Source organism: Trypanosoma theileri, assembly GCF_002087225.1.
Source record: "Trypanosoma theileri isolate Edinburgh chromosome Unknown TM35_Tth_30_V1, whole genome shotgun sequence".
NCBI classification, from domain to species: domain Eukaryota; phylum Euglenozoa; class Kinetoplastea; order Trypanosomatida; family Trypanosomatidae; genus Trypanosoma; species Trypanosoma theileri.
Window position 1 is genome coordinate 317,516 of NW_021639872.1, and position 22,703 is coordinate 340,218.

Sequence of the window (22,703 nt, forward strand, 5' to 3'; positions counted from 1 at the left end):
GCGACCTGCGCCAGGATCACGAGGCCCATAGGCACAAGCGAAAAGAACGCAGTCATGCCAATCATCGACCGGAAACCCAGACCAGCCTCGGGTCTCGCACCAGGGACAACAACGTACTTTGTAGTGTCAACGCAGAAGATACCCAGGCACTGCATCGTCTCGTTTCCCCACACCATTCCCAGGCTTCCAACGACAACGAGGACGACACCCAAAGCACCGAAAACAGCCAATCCCAGAATCCCACTCCATAGCCTCATCAGCGTGCTCACACCAACGTACAAGAGCGTCACGCCAGAGGAGGAAAACACAGTGAACAGCAGCAAGCCAATGAAGGTAAAAACATCGTAACCAACCCATCCATTGGGATATACCCCCTGGTGAAAATAATCCGCTCCGTTCCACCACCCAAACCCCATGGATGCGATCCCGAGGCTCGTAATACCGCTTAATATGCAGAATGTGGCATATATTCTTGCCCCAATTTTTTTGGGTTGTGGTGCCGTATCAAGCAGTGAATCATAATCATCTTCCTTTTTTTTTGGCATTCCTTTTTTTTTTTTCTTTGCTTCCTGCTACAATATGTGAAGAACAGGTGGTGGAAATACTACAACAGGTGTTTTGGAAGTGATTATAGTGTATTAATGAGAAATTGAGCCATAGATGATAAGGTTTCTTTTTTTTTTTCCTTTCTTTATTTTCTTTTTACAACTCCGACTATGTGTTACAGTACTAAAAAATTGAATTTCTTCTATCAGGGATACTGTGTTTGTTACGGTTCTCTTCGATGTACATTGTTAATATGTACGTTTTACATTTAACTTCTTTTGTAAAATAAATATTTCTAGACGAGGTTATTTTTTTTTCGTGGTGACGATTAATAAAGGGTTCTTCACGTCTTGGATTTTTTCGTCAATCTGGCAAGTGAATTCACTGATGTCACTGCTTTTGACGACATCAACCAATGGTAGGAGAGGTCTACGGTGTTATTACGTGCAAATATTATTGATGTGTGTGTGTGTCTGTGTGTATTTCTTCTTTTTTTTTTTTAGACGCTCGTTGGTATTTTATCAAGCTTTATTTTTCCTTTATTAGGTAACAGACTCCATACCTTTGTTTTTAGTACAGCACTGTTTTATGATACGCCTTGAGATTCATATAACTTATGGTTTTTGTTGACGTTCTCGTTGTTATTTCGGTTCTTCCATATTTGTTTTGTTTTGGTACATTAAGACTTTTCATTCATTAGTGCGAATGGAGTATTACCACTAGTTCTAAATCCTTTTTACAATATTCCTTTGGTGCGGCTGGTATCCTCCCTCATTTATGATTATCTAACCAAAAACCTGAATAATCATGTGGAACCACACCTTTGGAGGCTGAATATTTGTAGTTGTGACTGAGTTCTTTGACATTGCTGAACCCTCGAGTAAAGACCTCTAATGTCTTCCTTCATGACGCCATATCACAAGAAAAGAAGAAAAACACTCTTTCACAAAGTGTTGATGTACTGGATCCACCAGTTATACAAAACTGTGCACTTACCATTTATTCCTGGTAATGATGCCTAACCGTCGTCTATCAGAATCTCCCAATATTTACTGATTATAGGAAGTGCTTGATTTTCCACTTTGCAGCAACAGTCAACGATAAAGTACATTCCCTGACAAGTATCCCATTTCTCTTGTACATGAACAAAATAATCCACCACACATGTACATTGAGTATTTCACAATTTTCCATCCCCCATATAAGTATAGCTGATCGTATTATTATTATCATTATTATTATTATTATTATTATTATTATTATTAGTTCAAGAGAACCATTCAACAAACGATAAATCAAGATTATCCATGCATATTATTTGAGAAATGTCAATGAAAGGAATAGTAACCATATTTGATTTCGTTCTCTCAGACGAGTCCAATACGCAGTTTTCTCTCGATAAATATAATATTTATTTTCTTCATTGGATTTATTTTCCAGGTAATTTTTTCTCTCTCCTCCACACCATGGAAAAAACAAAGTTGTAAAAAAAAAAAACCAAAGGTAGTTCGATCACCCAACGATTCAAAAATCGAATGTCAATCAATGAAAAGAAAAAAAAAACGTTAAAGAAAGAGAAAACGTATTGTGAATTTGGTAATTGGGACGTAAACCAAAACCAAGTTAGAAAAAGAGTTAGCTGTGTCTTCATTTGAGGGAAATGACTGTGTTTATTGGACAGTTTGAAATGGGACAATTTGAACATCATGAATAAAGCAAAGGTAGTGGGATAATGGGCAGAGACTAATCCGCCGTTCTTCCCAAGAAGAGAATCTTGGGAATAGCTTTGTGAAAAGCAACCCCACTCCACGGTGAGCAAAGCAAAAAGAAAAACAAAAACTCGCCACATATGTAGAAATAAAGAAGCACCCATATTCACACCAACAGATAAAAAAGCATACAAATTCACAATAAAAGATGGAGAATAACGAGAAAGAAACCAACATTAAATATCTGAAGGGATGGTTTCAACACTGGAGCGGGAAAAACAAACAGTGGATCCCATTATCTTCCAAATCCATGCCAGAAAAAAAGGAGTTTGAAATGCACACAATCCACCACAACACCCCATCGTACTTAGAATATATCCAACTGTGCTCAGAGAATCCATTATTTGTCTAACCAGTGAAACTTACAGGAAATCCCATCATCTGCTAGAGAAGGCCCTCAATTAAAGATAACCTCTGCAACAGAGAGAAAGCCGTGGAAGCAAAAAAAAAAAAACGAAGAAATAAACCCTTAATAGTAAATCACCTCAATAGTTCCAAAAATAGAAAAAAAAACAAGAAAAAAATACAGCACCGCCAAAAAAAAACCTCTTTTATTTTGCTTTTTCTCATGACATTCCCCAGAGGATTGAAAGAAATATGCGCCTGGATTTAACCTACTGTCCTCCTTCTACGCCTGAAAAAAACATTAAACATAAGAAAATATTAATAGATAGATTTAATGTCAACATCCTTCCATGTTATATCTCTATCAACAGTTCAACCAACATCAAATCAAATAATTCATAAAAAGAAATCTATAATACACGAATTTCTTGATTACTTATAAAGTAGCAGACCTTTCGGGTTTCGTCACCACTGGATCCCTCCGCGTGGAAGTCAATAGGAATGAGTGGGTCGGAAAAAGAATAAAAAAGCCTTAATCCTCACATTGCAACACGGTTATCCTCTGGGAAAATATAAATCATAGGTAAAGAAAAACATCGTAAATAAAAACAAATTTATTATCATTTATTTAACATTATCTTGTTAGATATTCTTTCCACAAGCTTCTATAAAAGTATATATATATATATATAACCAGTTCAGTGTGGGGTCTCAGTATTTGAAGTTCCTCCAAGCTTGACAAAATGTAACCACAGTTCATCACCTCAATTATAATCGCACCCTCTCCCAACCTATCTCCGTCAGAAAGTTTTTTTTTCTCACAAATCATCACCAATTAGATCGAAGTACATAAAGATTCTTCTTTACCGCAGAATCCGACCGCAAAGCCCACCACCACTCATGAATAGTAAAAGAGAGGAAATTGTCTCAGTAAAAAGAAGGAGAAAAAAAAGACAAAAGAGTTTTCCTCTTATAAAAAAGAAAAAAGAAAAGAAAATTGTATCCCCAGGAAAGTAGACTAAAAACAAAAAAAAAAAGGGTCCTGGACGTCCTCTTCTATTTACCACCTCGGAAAAGGATTAGTTAAAGAGAAACATATTTGAAAAGAAGATGAAAATAAAAAACTCCACACCGGTCACCCGTTTTCTTTTTATTATTATTTCTTTCCCCTTGACTCCGGCGGCTCAAAAAACAAGGTGTAAGCTTCCATGCGACCACCAAACAAAAATGACGAAAAAACCCCGAGAGATTCGCGCGAGGACCCCAAAAGGCGAAACACCTGTTCTTTTCCATGGAAAGCATCGAACCAAAAGGTCGGGCGCGAGCGAGGCCATTCCCTTGACGTCCGGCCTTCGGAAGATCACCGGACCCCCCTTTCCGGCAAACGGCCCCCCGACCCACCGCGCCCCCGAGGGCGGAAGAAACGCGAAGAATCGCAGAACCCCCGCCAAAAATGACGCCACGCCCACAGAAACGGCCCAGGAGGCCGAACCCAAACAGAGACGTGAGGGTGCGCTGTCTGCGGTCTCCGTGGGGGCCGCGGGCGGGGCGCTCGGCGAACCCCTCGCCTCCTAAACCCGGGAGGCCGCCACGGCGCCGCACCAACGGATAAAACATTCCAAACACGACCCCCGTTTTTTTTTTTTTTTTTTAGTTTTTTTGTACCCCCTTCCCTACTATAAGAAAACAAGGCTTCGGCCAAAATCCGGGGCACAGAGACACCGGCCTAAAGAAAATTTGCCGCCCCATCGCGGCACCCGGGGCCGCGCCCGCAGCCCCGTTAAAGGAAAAGAAAAAGGGCATAACCGTATTTTAATGGAACTGTTCCCCCGAAAAACCAAGTCAAAATACAGTTTTCACAGTATGCAACCTCAGAAATACCATTCATTGTTTTTTTTTTCTTTTTTTTTTTTGGCGGGGACCGTCGGAAGGCGGCTTCGTGCCGTAGGCCCCCGGGCCGCCGAGGGAAACCATTGGAAAGCAACGCCCCCATCTAGAGATCCAACCGGTTCATAAGCAAGAAACGCCACACGTTACCAAGGTCTGCCGCGTCGTTCTGGGAGAAAATTTCAATTTGAGAACGCCCCCGCGGCGCGCACCAACCTTCCAACAGCAGCGGCATCTTTGTACACATTTTCCCCTTCTTTGACAGCTTCAAAGGGGAAGTGCAGACCCAAAAGATGACGTCAGCCATGCCCCCTCGTGGTGGAGATTGGATCTGGCTGCCGGAGAAACCAAGAGGGACAAAGCAAACCCATGCCCCTCAGCCTACGGATTTCTGGTTGTAGGCCCTTTTCGTTATTCGCGCATTAAGCGCGCTGCGGTAAAATAAATAAATAAAAACAATTAATATACAAACGTCCATTGGTAGCCGCGTCATTGGGGCAAACCCCATAAAGATATGGGGAATAGGAAAAACAAATTCCTCGGCCAGTTTTGTTCTGGAAGTACCATATTCCGGGTAATTCCCATAATACCCATAATCTAACGTAACTTGCGTTACATTTCGTTGCAAACTCTATTAGTCTCATTTGGTTCTTGAAGGAAAGCGGTACAACAGGCATAGCCCCTTATTGTGATTTTTTCAGCCGCTTAGTTACGCAGACATATGTGTAGAAATCGAAGAAATATGTTTCCAATGTTTTGTAGTTATGTGAAGAAATTGGTAGTCCGCATAAGAAAATTGTGTGCTGTGCATCTCCGCATGGGCGAAAAGCAGCCGATGATCAACGCAGCCCCTGTTGTCGATCCCCATTTCTGTACAGGCAGGCCCGAGCCTTAAAAACTGTTTGGTCGACTCCCGCCCTCCCCAATGCATTGGGGATAGTTCTATAGCGCCGCATGGGCAAAATAAACGCCAGTTAAGGTATCAAATGCGCGGATGCAATGTGCGTCAGAAGAAATAATAATGGAAAAGGATCTTCCCACGGTTTCTTGCAGCGCGCATTCTTCGGAATGGAATTGATTTCTTTCTTTCCACTTTGCCCGGATAACGAAACAATAACCCCCATGTGGTTTTAACGCCACCTTTCGGCTCAAAGAGCTGGCCCCAAAACAGATCATGACGTTACACAGAAATAAAACGATAATTCTCAACTGCTTCTTGTTCTTTTGCTGCCATCTTTTTGTATCCTGGGGTATTTTACCAAATACTCTTCCCCTCGCCCCCACCTTCCCCTGTGGAAGGCCCACGGGCATATTATAAATATGCGCATTTTTTTTCCCCCTTGCTTTCTCCACCCGCCATGGCGCAGGCATAAGCGGCTTTCAAGAAGACTCAGTTATCCAGAGATGGTTTAATGCCAAAACCGAGTTGCAAAACCCTTGGGAAATGAAATAGGGTCCAGATTCCTTTTGAAAATCAGGGCATTCAAAGGGTGAAACCCGAACCTTCCACAGAAGGGGTGTTCCCATTATTACGTTAGTAAGCCGCGGCTGCCAGAGAAAATATGGAAGGCGTCAGTGTCGTACAACACTTTCAGTTAAAAGATAAGCGGGCAATACAAGAGAAAAGTATTGATCTTTATTGGCTTTTCCCGCAAAGCCGTGTCAATAGACCTTGGCGCGCACTCGAAGAGGCAAAACACTGCCAGGTGCGGTTATTTGGAAAGGAAGCGGGTGCCAAACGTATTTTTAGCTTCGATTTTTATTCTATCGCCTCATTTAGAAAAGTTATTAGCAGCTCCCAAATTGGATGAACAAACGCGGCATTCCCCCACGGTGCCGCAGCAGGGCAGGAATTTTCCAACAGAAAAATAGATGTCTTTTTTTTTCTGTTTATCTTCTGAGGTTTGCCCAAAATATCGTTTTCGACGGTTACACTCCATGACGCAAATCTTCTCTCGTCGGGGGCACGTGTCTGTGTGGATGGGGGTCTCCTTGCTGCCTATAGACCCCCATGCCCTTGCAATGTCGATCGTGTTGGTTCTTGTTTTTTCTTGAATATCCTAGCCTTGCTCCCCTTTAAAGAAATAAAAAACACAAGATAAAAAATATTTTGTTTCCATGTTTGTTCATACAAGTTTTACAAATTATTTACATATCTCTATCAATTTTTTTCCAGATGATGTTTTCTAATACATAATAGAAACTGACGAAATAAAAGTGCTGAGAACCCCTTTTAAACCGCTTCCCGCTCTCACCATCGCAGCTTTTACCCTTTTGCAATGCCCAAGTTTTGCGATGGGTTTTCATCAAGATATGCCGTCAGCGGGTGTTTCCCGGAACGCAACGCAACCCCAAGTTGCTCGCATTCCTTGTGAGCGCAAATCCCTCCATCCATGGCGTTAAGTTCTGCCACCAACTCCTGTGAAGGCGCGTTTCCTTTTCGCATAATGTGCATTACCGTTGCGCTACGCATGCGAACGCCCAAGGGCCGGTCAAATGCGTTTTAAAAACCCACAATGCGAGATTAACGGCACGTGTCACCGTTTGGGGCATCCCTCGTAGGGAGTGCTCCCACACGCCGTCTGCGGAAAGAACTTCCCCCGCACGCTTCGAAAGCAACGCCACCTTTCCGTACACGGATGCGTCTGTTAGAAACGTTGCCGTGGATGGTTTGCCGCTGTGGCGGGTAAGCTGGCCGGTTCGTGGACGATGTTTTTGGCCCAATTGCGCCAAATGTCCGTCGCATTGAATGATAAAACTGCGCGGGCTTGTGGCCACCATAAACCCCAATTTAAACGTGAAAAACGCCATAGCACTATTTTTAAGAAGAAATAATAAAGGAAAAGAGATTCGCTCCGCGCCCCTCCTGCGCGTATCCTGCGCGAAACTTTACCCACCAAGCCTTAACCGTGATTGGTTCTAATGGCGGTGCCTTTTCCAACCGTTTTATTTATTTTTTTTTTTTTTTGGCTTAGAGAAACCGTGTTTTCCTTGCTGTTGAAGTGCGCCCCTATGAAATCATATTCCTTTGACTGAAACTTTTCGTCCACCCCCATTCCTTTTACGAATACCTAGACCTGCCGCGTGAATTCTCCTCCAATTACTAGATACCCTACTCCCTTGTGTAGATCCCTCTTGATTCTCTTGGGAAAGAGCCCTCCAATCCACTATTATGGCGTTTGGTTCCCAAGGATACGGTACAAAATTTTGTTTCTGCAGTTTTGTATCTCTTCAACGGTCGGCCATTACCCACCCCAGTCGTAATGCCACTCGATATCTTTCCTGTGCAAGACTGCTGCTAACCATATCCAACTCCCATCTCAAGATAGAGCGTCCTTGTTTTATGAAGTGTCTGCAACCGCTGTCTTTTTTAGGCCCACTAGAAACATTTGAGTTGGCTTTCTCCTTCATGCCGTCGTGGTGATCAGCGATCGTGTATATTGTAACGCGCTGTACGTTTTGAAATTGCAAACTTACGATAAATAAAGGAAAATCTCGTTCCTGAATCTCTAAATTATTCTACACTGTAAAATCGATGAATCTTCTCATTATTGAGCTTCTTTGTTCCCACGTTGTCTTAGTCCACATGGGTTTTGCGATCTGGTTGGCCTTTGAAGGCAGGGCCGCAATGTACGGATCATGGGTCTGCGCAGGTATTATAGTAAAATCGTTGACGGATGCTGTCAGGAGGGAAAGTTTCATTGATGGGAAAGCCTTTCGAATTTGTTTTGGTTATTCATTTTGCTTTTGCATTACTCTACTGATAATGGTCTGTGGTACATTCAAAAATTGCGATCGGAATAAAATCATGCTGTTGGACGGGCGTGTGCGGTCATGGAAATCAAACTTCCGTTGGCTTCTTATCTCTTCCGGACCCGGTGTTCACTGTTTCCGGGGGAGAATGTCGTTTTTTTTGGGACATGATGAAGACTTTATTGTGAGGCATGATCGCCGGACCTTACCTTCTGCTGTGGCAAAGGGCCCACCCATTTATGTTTAATGAAATGCCGGGTGGTAGTGTCGAATGTTTCTTCTGCCACTTCACGGCGGCCTGTATGAAAGGATCTTCCTGTTTGCTGAAGCTCAATGATAGCCTCCCGAATACCCTGCATCTTCGCGCTCCCGGGAAATCCTTGACTGTTTGAATTATCCACAGTTCTGTGTAAAGCTATCATCCCATTTAAACCTGTTGTGCCGGCATCCCTTTATTACGAATAGTGTGTTTCTATTGCAGAAAATAATTCCATGCGTTGGTCGTTATAATCTGAAGAAGGATTTGCTGGCATGGGAAAAACTTCCGGCATGCGGTCAATAATTGGCTGGTTGATTTCCCCATCAAATAATCCATCATTCCTTCAAAAGTACGAATTCTCTCTCCTGGCCGGACCCCTTCGTTTTATAATGGTAGCCAAAGTTGTTTTTTCCCCTAAAATCCTATTTTTGGCCCTTTATTGTGCGCCATTGATGCCTTTTCGCATTTCCATGGTCTTCGTCATAGATTAATGGTTTTGTTGGTGGTGTTTTGGTCTTTCCGGCATTTATCTTCTGCTCCAGCTGTATTGGGGTGTTTCTTCCAACCGTTCCTGAGCCACTCAGCGTTGCGAATGCGTTTCTCTCATTTCTGTATTTACCACCGTGGTTTGGTAAAACATTTAGGCTATTTGTCTTGCGGTTCTTGGACCTATACGTTTGCGTTCAGCTGTGCCTTAAAACTGTCGTCCACCAATTGCGTTCCTGTGCATTGCTTCTGGTGGTATAATGGTGATTATTTTTCTTCCAATATCGCCCATTCTAAACTGAAAAACGCTCGTGTCTCCTCAAAAGCGTGTGAAAATTCTTCATTCTACGGCATAGCCTAGCCCATCGTGAAAGGGGGCAATGCCTCTCAAGTCATGGATCTATTTGGATCCATTTTTTCCATAAGTATGTCTTTTTCGAGTGTAAACAAATAATACATGTGATAACTTAAATGCAGAGTTTCCTCTGGACGAAATTCAAATGAAAATGCCGTGGGGCCGTTATCGCCCACAAAATCTGCGAACGACTGCATGTTAGTCAACCGATCTGCTGTTGAGCAAGAGGGGTAGTTCGTACTTAACATTATTCCTTATTTATAATCTTACTTTTTCAGAAACTTACGTTTGACAGACTGTGGTGGGTGAAAAACGATAATCACATTCCAGCGGTTAAATTCCATTTACTGTTCCATTCCTATTAACGTAAGACTCGATTATTGTTTTCACAAACTCTCCAAAAATAATAAGAACAAAAGAAAACCCTTCAATCCCGCTATCAATTGAAGGGACCTCCTTTATACATTTGGGTCGCTCCAAAGCACCTCTATTGCATTCTTTTCTTATTGTGACTTCTTGCTGGGCGTGGCAGTTGGCATTTCGGCAAAAATCTTTCTGGAACTGCTTTTCTCGAGCGTGCGCTGATTGCCACTAACTTCTTCAATGGTGGAACGGCATTGGTCCACCGGCAATCCCGCTGCCTGGGCCCGTGCTTTGCGTAAGGCCCGAGTGGCCCACGCCCAAAGGAACGGCTCCAGCCATCGTGAAAAACAAAAATCCACCAGGGAAATACCTTTAATGACGAGATGGACGCGGACGAAGCCAAGAGCAAGGCAATTCAATAGTTGCAGCGGCGTTTTTTTCTTAGTTTCCAAATCGGCCAATTTGTAAGCGAATGGGTTGATTCGCCTGCTTTGGGATGCGGTTCAGATTAAGGCCCTGTCCCGTCCATTTTCTGTTCGCATACCGGTGGGTCTAACGTCAACCAAACTGTTGCACGAAGTTCCCATGTGCGGACCACTTTGCAACAGGAGTGCCTAGAATTATCATTAGCGGGTGCCCTTAATACACCGCCGTGTTTTCCGCAATGGGCGGTTAAGGCCCATTTGACGAGCGCAAAACACCCAGCGTACCCCACTTTGAGCGTAACCGCGTTCCTTGCGCTCCGGGAAGGTTGGTCGCGGTGATGTGTTTATTTTCTGGGAGAAGCGCTTTTTAAAAGAAAGTTATCGCCGCAGCCCCAGGCGGGCCCAAGCATCCTTCCCTTGCGATGCAGTTTCGCCTTTGCCAAAGTCTCTCTTGGAAAATTCGGAGCGCAGCAACGCCAGGCGTGGCGTAACCCGTCCGCCCGGTTTGTCTTGCAGTGGGCCGCCAGCGTTCCTCAATCAGATTTAAGGCGCGAAACAAGATTAAGAACACGCAGCCGCGGCACACACCGCAGAGGGAACGTCGTTTCTCTTTATTGTATCGCCGGTTCCTCTTCTCCAAGGGGTTTCTTTTTTTGGCATAGGCCTTCCTCGTGTTGTGTTTGTCTCTCTTTTGGTGGTGTGTCAGCCCGTCTTGCCCCCATTATGTATTTGTGAGAGTGGCGGGGGTTCTGGCGAGATGTCCGGCGGAGGTGGCCCAAGGGGGAATTTGATCTTCCAGAGCGCATCGGCTCTCTTGAACCCATGTGTTTGTTGACCATATGTACTACTGCGGTGTTCCTGCATGAGTATTGTGTCCCACATTCAGTGCAGTTGGTAGGGTCTGATGCTTTGCTTTGGGTGTAGCGCGGTCGTTTTTGGCCAGTTGGAATAACTGGTTCTGGCATGTTTACATGTTTTGGATTACGCCAGCGACAACCAGGGGGAATATGGGTTTGTATTTTTCGCAGAAACCAGCCATAGCGATGCGAAGCACCTGTGCGAAAACGTGCTAAGGCTGTTTCTTCTTCTATAGTAAGTTCCGGATTATCTTTGGTGGGGTCCCAGGATCCAGTGATTTTTAATCTATGGGAGGGAGGGGGCATGCCCACTCCTTTATGCATTTGTTAGGTGTAGGCTATTGTATCTGTGATCCAAGTATCAGTTCTTTGTGGGAGTTCTGCAGCTTTTTTGGCTTCTGTGTCGCATTTTTCGTTTTTCACTGCACCGAAGTCACCAAATATAAATTGTAGCCGTATGCAGGCTTTGCGACGTTGCACTTGAAGTATTAGGTTCCACAGGAGTCGTAGTATTGGGTCTTTTACGGTCAGTGGACCTGTTTCCAGCGCTGTGAGATGAGACAGTGAGTCCGTGAAAATGGAGACCCTGCAGGGCGTTGGATTATTTGTAGGAATTATTTTGAGGAGTCTCCGTAAACCTTCGTATAGCGCTACGGATTCGGCTGTGTAGCTGCAAGCTAGGGGGCCAGCGCCTCTACGTGTGGTGCAGAGCAGTTCACCATCTTTGTATATCATTGCTGCTGCTCCAGATTTTACTCCGAGAAATACGGAGTCATCAGTCCAAATTTCATAATGGGTACGCGGCGGCGGATCTGTGCCTTTGCGGCGGAAGTGATGGGCTATCCAACGCTCGGATGCTTCTCTTTTCTGTTCTTCAGGGTCATCAGCTGAGACATTTTCCAGCGATGTGAAGAAGCGAGCGAGTTTACCAAACCGTAGAGTTGGTGTCAGTAAAGGGGGCTCGCGTGGCTCTATAACGAGTGTTGGATAGATTTTCATGATGCGTACATAGAATTCTCGTACTGGATGGGTTTCGTGATAGACTTGTTCTGCGCTTTCTTTGAGGGATCCACCTCGTGTTTGGCATCGCATTAAATATTTGAGGCTCCGAATCATGGCCGTCATCTCTAATGGGAGAAGGCGGGCTTCACGTAATGCGTCGGCGGAGCGACACCCATATGGGATACCTGCTATAGTTCGACAAGCATTTATTTTAACCTGCATATGAGAGTTTGCGTGAAGTGGGAGCCGTATCCCAATACCAGACCTCAAAACCGTAGAGTGTCTGGGCTTGAACTGGTGTCAGGTAGAAGGCTCGGAGGACGTCACGCTTCGGTCCCCATGTGGTTGAGGGTATTGCTGCGAGTTGTAGTAAACGAAAATTCGTGCGTTGTCTCGTTTGAACCACATGGGTGGACATGCCTCGGTAGTTTTGGAATGTGATGCCTAAGAGTTTAGGTGCCTTCTCCGGACCTAGGGGGATACCGCGCAGTTCAAGAGAGAGGGGATGGGGGTTGGTGGTACCAAAAAGTGTGTATTTCGTCTTGTCCACGTTGATGTCCATAAAATAGTTTCTGGACCATTCGTCCACCACGTTTAGTCCTTGTTGCAGTGTACTGTTGATGATGTCTCCGTTGACGTGTCGTACTGCTAGTGTGAGATCATCGGCGAAAAACCATGAAACAATAAGGGAACTTGGGATAATCGTTTGCTTAGTGCGTTCATTACTGTAATAAACATAAGTGGGCCGAGAACTGTTCCTTGTGGCACGCCACGGTGGAAAAGCATTAGAGGAGAGGATTTACTGTTTACTCGTACTCTGGCTTGGCGTCCTTTCAGGAAAGATGCAGACCATCGAATGATGTGCGGTGGGATATCCATCTCTCGCATCGCACTAACTATACGATCATGGTCTACTGTATCGAAGGCTTTGGCGTAGTCGACGAATACTGCACCTGTACGCGAATCAGGGGTGGGTCTTGTGAGGGCTGCGCGTAGATGCAATAGTTGATCTAATGTAGCGTGGCCAGGTCTAAATCCAGATTCTTGCGGGGCCATTTTGGTTTCAATGACATCTCTAATTCGGGCTGCGATGATCCACTCCGTTAATTTGGACAGACAACTAGTGAGAGTAACTGGTCTGAACAAATCTAGATCTGTGGCTTTCTTCCCTGGTTTAAGAAGTGGTACAATAATGCCTACTTCCCAAGAGACTGGGACTACGCCTGCGCGGAGGCTCTCGTTGAAGAGAGCAAGAGTCTCTGCTTTGGCACGAGGTCCCAAGTGTTGGAGTGCCTCGCCGTAGATACCATCGGGACCTGCGGCCGTCCCTTTAGGAAGGAGACGCTGTGCTCGTTCCTATTCTGCTGCAGTAATGGGGGTGAATTCTGTATCTGTTACTGGAATGGGCGGTGGAGGGTAGGAATGTGGGTGCCGTTTAGCTCTTCGTGAATATAAACGGATAAAGTGCTTAGCTTTCTGGTTTTCCGTGAGTACCGTGTTGTTAAGCTTAATCGCCGGGGTACTGAGGGGGCGCGGGGCGTAAATCCTCTTCAAAATGTTCCAACAGCAGCCGTCTGCCACGGCCATGTTATTACAGAGGGTTTTCCATCTCTTATGGGATGCTTGTTTTAGCATTTCTCTTCTGCGAGCTACCAGCCTTTCTCTGGAGACAGAAGGTTTACAATTGTGAATCTTCTCTTCGATTTCGTCTAACTCGGGAGTCCAAAATGGAGTAGTATCCCGACCCCCGCGTGGAACCGCCGCAGCTGTTGCGATACGGATGGCGGAGGTCAGTAGTCGTTCCCTCTTGTGAACGCTAATTTTTTGATCAGGTTGTTTGTTGCACTGTGCGTTTGGCATTTGTCTAAAGCGAGACCATTTCGCTTTCTTCCATGCATAAATGGGTGCACGAGGGCGAGGGGGCCGCAGTGGTTCGTCATCATCTCCTACTACTACGTCGAAGAGGATGATGTAATGGTCGCCGTCCGGGGAGAAGGATGCCGTCCAGGACTCTAGGAGGCATTCTCGGGATATTGTCACATCTGGCGCGGACAGGCCATGGCGTGTGGTGTGGCGAGTGCACTCTCCAGTGTTATGAATAACGAAATCATTATCTAGGCACCATTGTACTAGCACATCGCCACGGGTATCAGGGGGATAGCGCGATACCATGCCATTGCATGCGCATTAGCATCTGCAGCAATTAGGTGAGGTCCGCTTCTCGTCAAAAGCGTGTCTAGTTGCAACGTTGTGTATGATCTCCCCGGAGGGAAGAATATGCTGAAGACACTGTGAGCGCCATACCTTCTGACATGTGGATCGTTGCATGAGCATGCTCAATGCTTGCAACTACGGTGAGTCCTACTTCTACTGGCAGATCTTCACGCAGAACAATCGAAACGCCGCCTCCTTTAGAGGGGTGGGACACTCCATGATGTTGGTAACCAGCGATTGTGAAACTCGACACTTCCGCACAAGATAATTTCGTCTCGCTTAGAAGGCAGAATGTCACATTCTCCTCAACAAGGGTTTTGTGGAGAGCAAGCCTCTTGGCCTGGGTAAGCCCAGCTGAGTTCCACTGCATACCTCGCAGTGAAGGGCCGGGATTTTCCTCTACATCACCACTCAGCAGTAACCTGGTGCGGGTGATGCTGCTGATAGCGCGTCGACACGTGCCCCAGGACCTTCTTGGATATATTTCTGCCCCAGTAAGACGCAGCTGGCCCCGGTGCTTTATAACACCGTAGCCTAAGGGCCAACGGGTCTTCCGAAAGGAAAGAAAAACGTAGCTGGCTTTTGGATACCCTTGATAATCCGAGGTACCGGACCTTGGGGCCACGATAAGGTAGCCCTCATTTCCATGGGCTTTTTCTTCTAAAATTAGGTGCGTCTACATGTGTTTTGCGATTTGGTTGGCCTACGATGTCGGCGGCGAGGTGCAAATAAGTTGAAGATAACTCCACATTCTCGGGAATAACGCAAACCTAGGGCACAAAGCCGGCCCATCCTACCATATTAATTGGGCCATGGCGTCGCTGACACTGAAAAGAACGACCTGATATGAATCTAAAAACTGCCCTTATTTGGTAGGAAACTTGTATTCTATAACCCTCTTGAATCTGCTAGAGCCATTCCCGGAATGCATTCCCGAAATCTATTGTTCCCTCATGGTTCCTAAACTTCGCGGAGTCCCACTCTCTGACGGCCTTCATGCTGAACGCAAAACGGGCCACCCCCAACATGAAGGCAACTCGCGAATTTCGCGAGGATTTCTCCTCTTCTTTTATCTTTGGGCGGTGGTGTTGCAAGGCGCATTTTTTTGTAGAGCTAGCGGTTGTTGTTGGTAGTTCTTCTTGCTTCTGTTTTGGCGCTTTGTGGGTCGGTTTGGGCGGCTTTCCGGCGCTTGTTTATGTTTAAACTTTTGGGGTTTCCGGTTAAGCAGCCTTTGCGCGTGCGGAAGGTTGCATTGTAACTCTTGCAACCGCATCTTTCTCTTTGCTCAACCCCAAAGAAGTTTCAACATCCATTTGTGCCTCGGTGCGCTTCCGCTATGGACGCGGTGCCTATTCCATTTCCCTTGTAGCGCCGCCCGTTGGGTAATCGTGGGCCGGCTCCGCGCCCTCAAAAACCATGGGGGTTGTGGGGCGGCTTTTGCCACCGGTCTGTAAAAATAAAACCTTCTGCAGCCGCGTGTAAAAATGAAAATATCTGTTTGATTCTCTCCAGCCAGGTTGTGGTTTCCTCGCCGTGAGGCATTAAAATACCACTTGTGCGCTGGTTCTGGTGCGGGTTCTTCGCAGGGCGAAAATCAAAGACCAATGCTGACAGACTGTTGTGCTGGAGAAAGACTGGGAATTCCTAAATATTGGTCACACATTTTATTTCTAATAATGATGGACCTCTAGGTTCCTAGAATTATTATTTCCATAAACTTGTTTTTAATACTTGCTTTCAAAATCTTCACTTTACCAGAATTATTTCAACAGTGAATGTGGCAAGGCTTATTGTTAATACTTTCCTTCAGCGGTAGGAAAGATCATGTCATTCTTTTCTTAACATTCCCATGCCCAGGGGCCTTCGTCGGTTAACCGGTCCGAAGGGGCACTGAAGTCCAGAGCTTGTAAATTGCGTTTTCGACCCTTCGATTAGAAGTGCTGGCTGCTATTTTCCCAAATGCCGGAAACCAGAACGGGCCGCACCACGGTTTGTTCCCCACCGCTTGGGTGACCGCCTGCCGTTTTCTCGCGCGCTCGTTTTTCCCTGTGGATAAAGTGCTTTGCTTCGGGCCTCCCGCAAAACAACGCGTTTCCAGGTTGACAGGGGCGGTTTTTAGCGGGCCATCCCTGTCGTTTCGGGGTGTTTTTTTTTTTTTTTTTTTTACCCAAACCTTCGGCTGGGGCCCGGGAGGGAAAGGCCGGGGAGTCCCGAAAAAAGAAAAAAAAAAAAAAAAAGAGGGGCCCCTTTCTCTTTTTTTCTTGGCTCTTCATTTTGCGCGTGGGGGTGGGGGCGGGCGTTCCTCGGGAAATGGTTTTTCGGTTCTTTATTCTTGTTTTCCTGCCCCGCTTCCTCGTTGGGCGGTGGCGCGGAAGCCGCTTTCTTTTGATGTTCTTCCGTGTGCGCCATTCGTGGTGGGGTCAGGGGTGGTGAGGTGTATTTCGTCGATTCGGCGGATTGGATGTTTGACTTTGTGATTTTTTCTTTTTTTTCATTTTGCGTGCCTGTTTGGTTCATGTGATACAAACCGTTGGTAGTTTTTTTTTTTTTCAGGCAGTGTGTAATTGTTTCATTTTGATTTGGATCACAATATCTGTGGCTTAAAGAACACAAAACTGCTTTGACTAGCTCGTGTTTTCTTCTGCCAAAAAAAAATAATAATAAAGTGAGAAGAAAAAAATTTGTGGAATTGAACTTATCTTATGAAATGAAAGAAATATTGTTTCTTAGAAGGTCTCTGCGTATATATATCTGATATTGACCTCATCCCTCCCCCTAAAAAAAAAAAAAAAAAAAAAAAAAAAAAATGAACATAATGCACCGGTATATGGGATTGAGATACGTATACATATATGGAATGATGCTTCTCTCTGGCATATCTTTTTCCTCCACTTTTATAAATATTTTGAAAGTCGGACATGGGACCCAACCTGGTGGGGGATGCTAAGTGGGTAACTCTAAAGGAATTTGTATTGTTGACGTTAAGAAAGAGTGTGTACCGACGTCTATCAAAGACCCGAAGTATAAAAAATAAAATAAAAAAAGAAAAGAAAAACAAAAGAAAGAGAAAGCAGAATATACCGGGATAAAAAAAAAAAAATAACAAAAGACTATATTAACGAAACTTGTTTCTGATTAAGGGACTCATTTTTTTTTATTTTGGTTTCTTTTTTTTTTTTTTTATGCATTCTCTGAGTTTATGCGTCAATATGCGTTTTTTCTTTTGTGTGGTTGAGGGTGATCATTATTGCTCAGTCTTTGTTGTTCTCTATGCGGATTGAAGTTCACTCTGATGACACACGCGAAAAAGTATCTTTTTTTTTTTTTTACCGTTATGATGTTGATTGAGAAGGTATTATCAATAAAAGTATATCTTCATTTTGCGCCCATGTCTTCAGAGAGTGGAAACCCTTCGGAACCGATTCGAGTCCGAGTTGGTGCCAGGGGCCGCAATTTTGCTTACGTTGACTTCACCAAACATCGCCTTCATGAAGGGGGACCTGAGATAATAATATCAGGCCTGGGCCGTGCCATTTCCGACGCTGTTGCTGTTGCGGAAATATTAAAAAATCAAGGACTTGTTGTTGTCAAAGCTATTACTACTTCACGTGGAAGTATTAAGCCTCTTGCGCCATTGATTGACAAAATTGAAATCGTTGTCGTAAAATCAAAGGACTTCGATTCTATTTATGAAGAGCAACAAAAACGAAAGTCTGAAAATGCCGAAAAGAGAGAGAGTAATTAAAAAAAGTCATTCATTCAGTGAGAACAGTTAAGTGAAGTTGAGAAACATATACACTTGTGGAAGTACAAAAATAGTTTCCCCCTCTAAAAAAAAGTAAAAAAAAAAAAAACGAAAAAAAAAAAAAAGAAGGGTCTGTTTTAAGGGAAAAGTTTGCGTTGGAATCGAAACGATTTCTTTTTTTTTTTTCTTCTAAAAATGTATTTGTGCGATGTTGTATTATTTTCCTTTCAGATGAACGATTCATCTCTAAATTTTTTAAAATAATTAATCCCCTTTTTTTCTTTTTTTTTTTTCTTTCCTGTAGCTAAGCAAGTTTATAACAAGAAAGGACTCAACTCCACGTAATTTTCAAATGTCTACTGAAAATACTGAGCGCCCCAAGAACGCCGTTCGTGTGGGTTTTCACGGCTCTAAATTTCTCTACGTTGACATTACCAAGCACTTATTGCATGACGGTCAAGAGGAAGTAAGCATTTCAGCTCTTGGAAAGGCTATTAACGAAGCCGTATCTGTCGTTGAAATGCTCAAGGATCAACAGATGATTACAGTAAAGCGAATCAACACTTCTCGTGGAGGGGGCGAGGGTACAAGGAACAGTACCGTCGACAAGATCGAAATCGTTGTCGTCAAGGCACCTGGATTCGATGAGAAGTACAAGGAACAACAAAAAATGCGTGAAGCTAAAAAGCTTGAGAAGGAAGACGCTGAAAAGGAGAAGGCTGCCAACTGAGGTCTTTACTGGAGAATAGGTTTTTTTTTATTTATTTTACTCTGTTAGTCATCCATTTTTTGTTGAGAAGAAAAGAGAGTGAGAATTAAAGGGAAAGAGAACTATAGGATTTATTACTGAAATGAGAAAGCGTATTTTATGGATGACGGATTGGTAATAAACTAATATGAATGAACTCTTTCGATTGTTTTTTTTTTGTTTGTTCTCAGTTTCTTTTTTTTTTCCTTTGATTTGTTATATATATATATATATTTTTTTTTAAAAATTTTTGTTTTCTGCTTTTGTTTGATTTTATTTTTACTGTGTGTGGAGTTTGGTGGCAAAAATCAAATTACTTAGGCTATTACAATGGAAAACTATGCAATAGTTGAACTTATAGGGGAGGGTTCCTTTGGTAAGGTTTATAAAGCAAGAAGAAAGGGAACAGGTCATATTGTAGCCATGAAGTTTATCGTGAAGAAAGGAAAAAATGATAAAGAACTGCTGAATCTTCGCAGTGAAATAGAAATTATGACTAAGCTTAATCACGATAATATTATAACTTTGTTTGAAGCTTTTGAGACACAACAAGAATTTGTTGTAGTTATGGAATATGCTCAAGGGGAACTTTTCGAAATACTTGAGGATGACAAAAAACTTCCTGAAGATGTCGTTCAAAGAATAGCTAAACAATTGGTACAGGCTCTTCATTATTTACATTCAAATAGAATTATGCATCGAGACATGAAACCACAAAACATTTTAATAGGTCAAAATGGATCTGTAAAACTAGCTGACTTTGGTTTTGCCAGATCAATGAGTTATAATACTATGGTATTAACTAGTATTAAAGGAACACCACTTTATATGGCACCAGAACTTGTACAGGAGCAACCTTATAATCATTCAGCGGATTTATGGTCCCTTGGATGTATTCTTTATGAATTATTTTATGGTAAACCACCATTTTATACAAATCATCTCTACAAATTGATTAACCAAATTGTGAACGATCCTGTTAAATTTGAAGAACCTATATCTCCTGATTTTAAGTCTCTTTTAAGAGGACTTTTGACAAAATCTTTCTCTGCGAGGTTAAATTGGCCTCATTTACTTAACCACCCATTTGTTGCCATATCTGAAGAAGACGGAAAATGGCAGATGCCAATAAAACAACATGATTTGGAAATGAAGGAACGTATGGATAGATTAGAATGTTTTCGGCTTCATGCTCAACCAAATAGAGTTTATAAAAGTAATACCGGACGTGAATCTCGTGTTGCCGAAATTCTACGAAATTGTTCCCTTAATTCCAGAGAAGATTCATTATTTTCTCAATCTACAGTTGAATTAATTTCTTCTTCAACTAAATCTGAAGAATTAGTTGAAAAATTAAAGTCTTTGGTGGCCGCAGGAGATTCTTTAACATCATCTCCTGTAGAAAATAGTGCTTTATTAGAAAGAATTCCACGTTTAGGAATACTGAGAGTTGTTTTGAGACGTTTGAACAACAAAGAATCAGTGGATATTATTCGATATTCTTTGCAATTTATTTGTAAACTTGTATTTCCTGAAAGAGGAACTATTTTACCATTTCCTTCACAATATTCTCGACAAGAGGTGATAAATTCTTTGCAACAACGAAGTGAATTACCACCAGTTGATCTTCTTATACGACAACAAGTTGCATTGGATTTAATTGAAAAACCGCATGACGTACTTGAATTTTTGATGCGAGAGGTTATAGAAAATCGTTATAATCTTCGTGAAGACTGTGTAAAGATAATTTTTCAATGCGTTAAATGGGGAACTGGTTTCGGACCTGTTTTAACTCAATTAAAGATTTTTCCGGTTTTTTGGACAGCTTTGCTTGATTCTGTAACAGAGTCAACAGTTGAAGAAAAAAGTCCTTTTCGACCATACGCTGCTGTTGCATTTCATGCAGTCTCAACACTTGTTCCACACATAAAATTATCTTCACCAGATCAAATAAACGCTCATAAAGTTTCTTCATTTGTTTCAATTGGTTTATTGGTACTATGCTACTATGACTCTTCTGCTGCCGGAGATATTGCTGCTCTTAATTGTGCTGCAGCTGCAGCTATTTTGGTAGCTTTTGTACATCGTGAAATGAAAGATACTATTATTTTTGAGCCAGATTCCGTACTTTTAGATGGACTTTGCGCAATTGTAGAAGGTGTACTAGGAGTATCTGACCGATTAGTGGTTCCACGTGCTCTTGGAACAAGTTATGGATACGCTGATCATGGTTTATTAGATGGTGTTGTACATATGCTTTCTGTCATGTTTTCTGATACAAAGTCTGTATTATATCATCAGAGTTCTAATTCTACAAGTCGAAAATTTCTTGATATTGATAAAAAAGGATTACTTCGCACTGTAATTAAATTACTTCGTGATAGTGATAGCAAAAGTGAATTATCACCAAATGGTGTTTTGGCAGCACTTCGTTGTGTTCAACAAGCTGCGCAACATCAGAGAGAAATGACACATTCAATAAGTTTCTTCTTGGATTCTATTGAACCTTATTCTGGAGATGGTGGTAACCCAATTTCTGTAGTTGCTGTTATTTGTCGTCAATTGCGAAGCAATTATATTAAACAACTTCGTTTCTGGCCAGAATGTAGAGGTGGAGGAACTATTGGTGTAAATGCTCATCTAACAATTGTTGTTCAAATTTTGTTAACAACATTTTATCCAATAACACAAGGTTCTGAATCTGATGATGAGGTCATTGGTGCTATACAACAAATACTTTACAAAGAAGGTCTTATGGAATTGCTTATCACTGCTCTTGAATACACAGAAGTGGCTTTTTGGGGTCCACCTTTTGCACTTATTACTAAACTGGCTATGGGAACTCCTGTATTTGCCAAAGCTTTTGTAGATGGAGGTGGTTTACATCCTGAACGGATAAAGAAAATTTTGGACTCAAAGAAAGCGAGTACTGGTCTTGTTTCTGATGGACTTAATGTACTTTCTCAACTTGCTCGTCTATCAAAGGATTTCTATCCCCCTATTCACAGCGCAAACCTTTATGACAGTTTTTTGGATCTTCTTCGGCATAAAGATGCTGGTATTCGGAGTAAAATGTGTAATCTTATTGGAAATTTGTGTAAACATTCACCTTACTTTTATGAACCTTTGGCGAAGCATAAAATTATTGATGTTCTTGTTGAGAGGTGTAGTGATACGGATCCTACAACACAAAAATTTGCAGCTTTTGCTGCTGGAAATGCTGCGTTTCACAATGAGATGCTTTATGAAATGCTTCGACCATCTATTCCAGTTATAGTAAAACTCTTATATAGTAGTGATGAGAAAACGAGACAAAACGCTGCTGGTGCAGTTAGTAATTTTGTGCGAAATGGAAGTTCTCTCACTTCCGCTTTGTTGGAAAACAATGGTGTTGAGGCTCTTTTGCGAATACTTAAGAAAGACAAGATAGGACTTAAAAAAATAGCCCTTATTACTATAGGTTCTTTCTGTGCATATGAAGATTGTAAAGGGAAATTTTTGGCATTAGGTTTAGAAGATGTCATAACACAACTGGAGCAAAGTGGCGCTTTTGAGGCTGAACCATCAATAGCGAAGTATGTTACAAGAATAAAGCAGAGAATCAGTTCCTCATAACAAGTATTATTGTTGCTGTGTAGATTCAAGAAAGAAAATAAAGTGACTAGAAATTGGAAATGAAATGAAGATGAATCTTCATGACTCCCTGAGAGTGATGTAACGCTCAATAATTTTCCCCACCCTTTCACAAAAAAAAAAAAAAAAAAAAAACAAAGAAAGGAAAAGAAAGTGAGTTTTTACTTCTGTTTTTTTTCTTCTTCATATTATTCTTTTTTTTTTAAGTGTATTAGTAGTAGAGGAGAAAGAGAACCGACATTAGGTGGAGTGAGGAAAAACAAGAAAAAATAGAAAAGGCGACTTCACTAAGAAGAAAAAGTAAAACAAAAGAAAA

General features: G+C 42.7%; 15 protein-coding genes across 15 annotated transcripts; 5 read left to right on the forward strand and 10 right to left on the reverse strand.

Annotated features, from left to right (window-relative positions):
• Positions 1-2: 2 nt before the first annotated feature.
• TM35_000302090 (putative ferric reductase) lies at positions 3-545 on the reverse strand (the record flags this gene model as incomplete). The annotated part of the gene is made up of 1 exon (XM_029028532.1): positions 3-545. A coding segment is annotated over one exon (543 nt), but the record flags the coding sequence as incomplete, so codon positions are not given.
• A 3,198-nt stretch (positions 546-3,743) lies between these two features.
• Positions 3,744-4,277, reverse strand: TM35_000302100 (uncharacterized protein; the record flags this gene model as incomplete). The annotated part of the gene is made up of 1 exon (XM_029028533.1): positions 3,744-4,277. One exon carries the CDS (start codon positions 4,275-4,277, stop codon positions 3,744-3,746), a length of 534 nt encoding a protein of 177 aa, XP_028880236.1.
• A 1,212-nt stretch (positions 4,278-5,489) lies between these two features.
• TM35_000302110 (uncharacterized protein) lies at positions 5,490-5,858 on the reverse strand (the record flags this gene model as incomplete). Its single annotated transcript, XM_029028534.1, has 1 exon — positions 5,490-5,858. One exon carries the CDS (start codon positions 5,856-5,858, stop codon positions 5,490-5,492), a length of 369 nt encoding a protein of 122 aa, XP_028880237.1.
• Positions 5,859-7,001: 1,143 nt separating this feature from the next.
• Positions 7,002-7,358, reverse strand: TM35_000302120 (uncharacterized protein; the record flags this gene model as incomplete). Its single annotated transcript, XM_029028535.1, has 1 exon — positions 7,002-7,358. One exon carries the CDS (start codon positions 7,356-7,358, stop codon positions 7,002-7,004), a length of 357 nt encoding a protein of 118 aa, XP_028880238.1.
• Positions 7,359-8,133: 775 nt separating this feature from the next.
• On the forward strand, positions 8,134-8,547 carry TM35_000302130 (uncharacterized protein; the record flags this gene model as incomplete). Its single annotated transcript, XM_029028536.1, has 1 exon — positions 8,134-8,547. One exon carries the CDS (start codon positions 8,134-8,136, stop codon positions 8,545-8,547), a length of 414 nt encoding a protein of 137 aa, XP_028880239.1.
• Positions 8,548-9,049: 502 nt separating this feature from the next.
• TM35_000302140 (uncharacterized protein) lies at positions 9,050-9,406 on the forward strand (the record flags this gene model as incomplete). The annotated part of the gene is made up of 1 exon (XM_029028537.1): positions 9,050-9,406. The coding sequence occupies one exon, from the start codon at positions 9,050-9,052 to the stop codon at positions 9,404-9,406; it is 357 nt and encodes a 118-aa protein (XP_028880240.1).
• Positions 9,407-10,799: 1,393 nt separating this feature from the next.
• Positions 10,800-11,369, reverse strand: TM35_000302150 (uncharacterized protein; the record flags this gene model as incomplete). The annotated part of the gene is made up of 1 exon (XM_029028538.1): positions 10,800-11,369. One exon carries the CDS (start codon positions 11,367-11,369, stop codon positions 10,800-10,802), a length of 570 nt encoding a protein of 189 aa, XP_028880241.1.
• A 3-nt stretch (positions 11,370-11,372) lies between these two features.
• TM35_000302160 (Tbingi protein) lies at positions 11,373-12,170 on the reverse strand (the record flags this gene model as incomplete). Its single annotated transcript, XM_029028539.1, has 1 exon — positions 11,373-12,170. The coding sequence occupies one exon, from the start codon at positions 12,168-12,170 to the stop codon at positions 11,373-11,375; it is 798 nt and encodes a 265-aa protein (XP_028880242.1).
• Positions 12,171-12,258: 88 nt separating this feature from the next.
• Positions 12,259-12,609, reverse strand: TM35_000302170 (Tbingi protein; the record flags this gene model as incomplete). The annotated part of the gene is made up of 1 exon (XM_029028540.1): positions 12,259-12,609. The coding sequence occupies one exon, from the start codon at positions 12,607-12,609 to the stop codon at positions 12,259-12,261; it is 351 nt and encodes a 116-aa protein (XP_028880243.1).
• An 86-nt stretch (positions 12,610-12,695) lies between these two features.
• Positions 12,696-13,103, reverse strand: TM35_000302180 (Tbingi protein; the record flags this gene model as incomplete). Its single annotated transcript, XM_029028541.1, has 1 exon — positions 12,696-13,103. One exon carries the CDS (start codon positions 13,101-13,103, stop codon positions 12,696-12,698), a length of 408 nt encoding a protein of 135 aa, XP_028880244.1.
• A 300-nt stretch (positions 13,104-13,403) lies between these two features.
• TM35_000302190 (Tbingi protein) lies at positions 13,404-14,219 on the reverse strand (the record flags this gene model as incomplete). The annotated part of the gene is made up of 1 exon (XM_029028542.1): positions 13,404-14,219. The coding sequence occupies one exon, from the start codon at positions 14,217-14,219 to the stop codon at positions 13,404-13,406; it is 816 nt and encodes a 271-aa protein (XP_028880245.1).
• A 64-nt stretch (positions 14,220-14,283) lies between these two features.
• On the reverse strand, positions 14,284-14,631 carry TM35_000302200 (Tbingi protein; the record flags this gene model as incomplete). The annotated part of the gene is made up of 1 exon (XM_029028543.1): positions 14,284-14,631. The coding sequence occupies one exon, from the start codon at positions 14,629-14,631 to the stop codon at positions 14,284-14,286; it is 348 nt and encodes a 115-aa protein (XP_028880246.1).
• A 3,018-nt stretch (positions 14,632-17,649) lies between these two features.
• Positions 17,650-18,006, forward strand: TM35_000302210 (uncharacterized protein; the record flags this gene model as incomplete). The annotated part of the gene is made up of 1 exon (XM_029028544.1): positions 17,650-18,006. The coding sequence occupies one exon, from the start codon at positions 17,650-17,652 to the stop codon at positions 18,004-18,006; it is 357 nt and encodes a 118-aa protein (XP_028880247.1).
• Positions 18,007-18,358: 352 nt separating this feature from the next.
• Positions 18,359-18,736, forward strand: TM35_000302220 (uncharacterized protein; the record flags this gene model as incomplete). Its single annotated transcript, XM_029028545.1, has 1 exon — positions 18,359-18,736. One exon carries the CDS (start codon positions 18,359-18,361, stop codon positions 18,734-18,736), a length of 378 nt encoding a protein of 125 aa, XP_028880248.1.
• Positions 18,737-19,084: 348 nt separating this feature from the next.
• Positions 19,085-22,369, forward strand: TM35_000302230 (protein kinase; the record flags this gene model as incomplete). Its single annotated transcript, XM_029028546.1, has 1 exon — positions 19,085-22,369. The coding sequence occupies one exon, from the start codon at positions 19,085-19,087 to the stop codon at positions 22,367-22,369; it is 3,285 nt and encodes a 1,094-aa protein (XP_028880249.1).
• Positions 22,370-22,703: the final 334 nt, after the last annotated feature.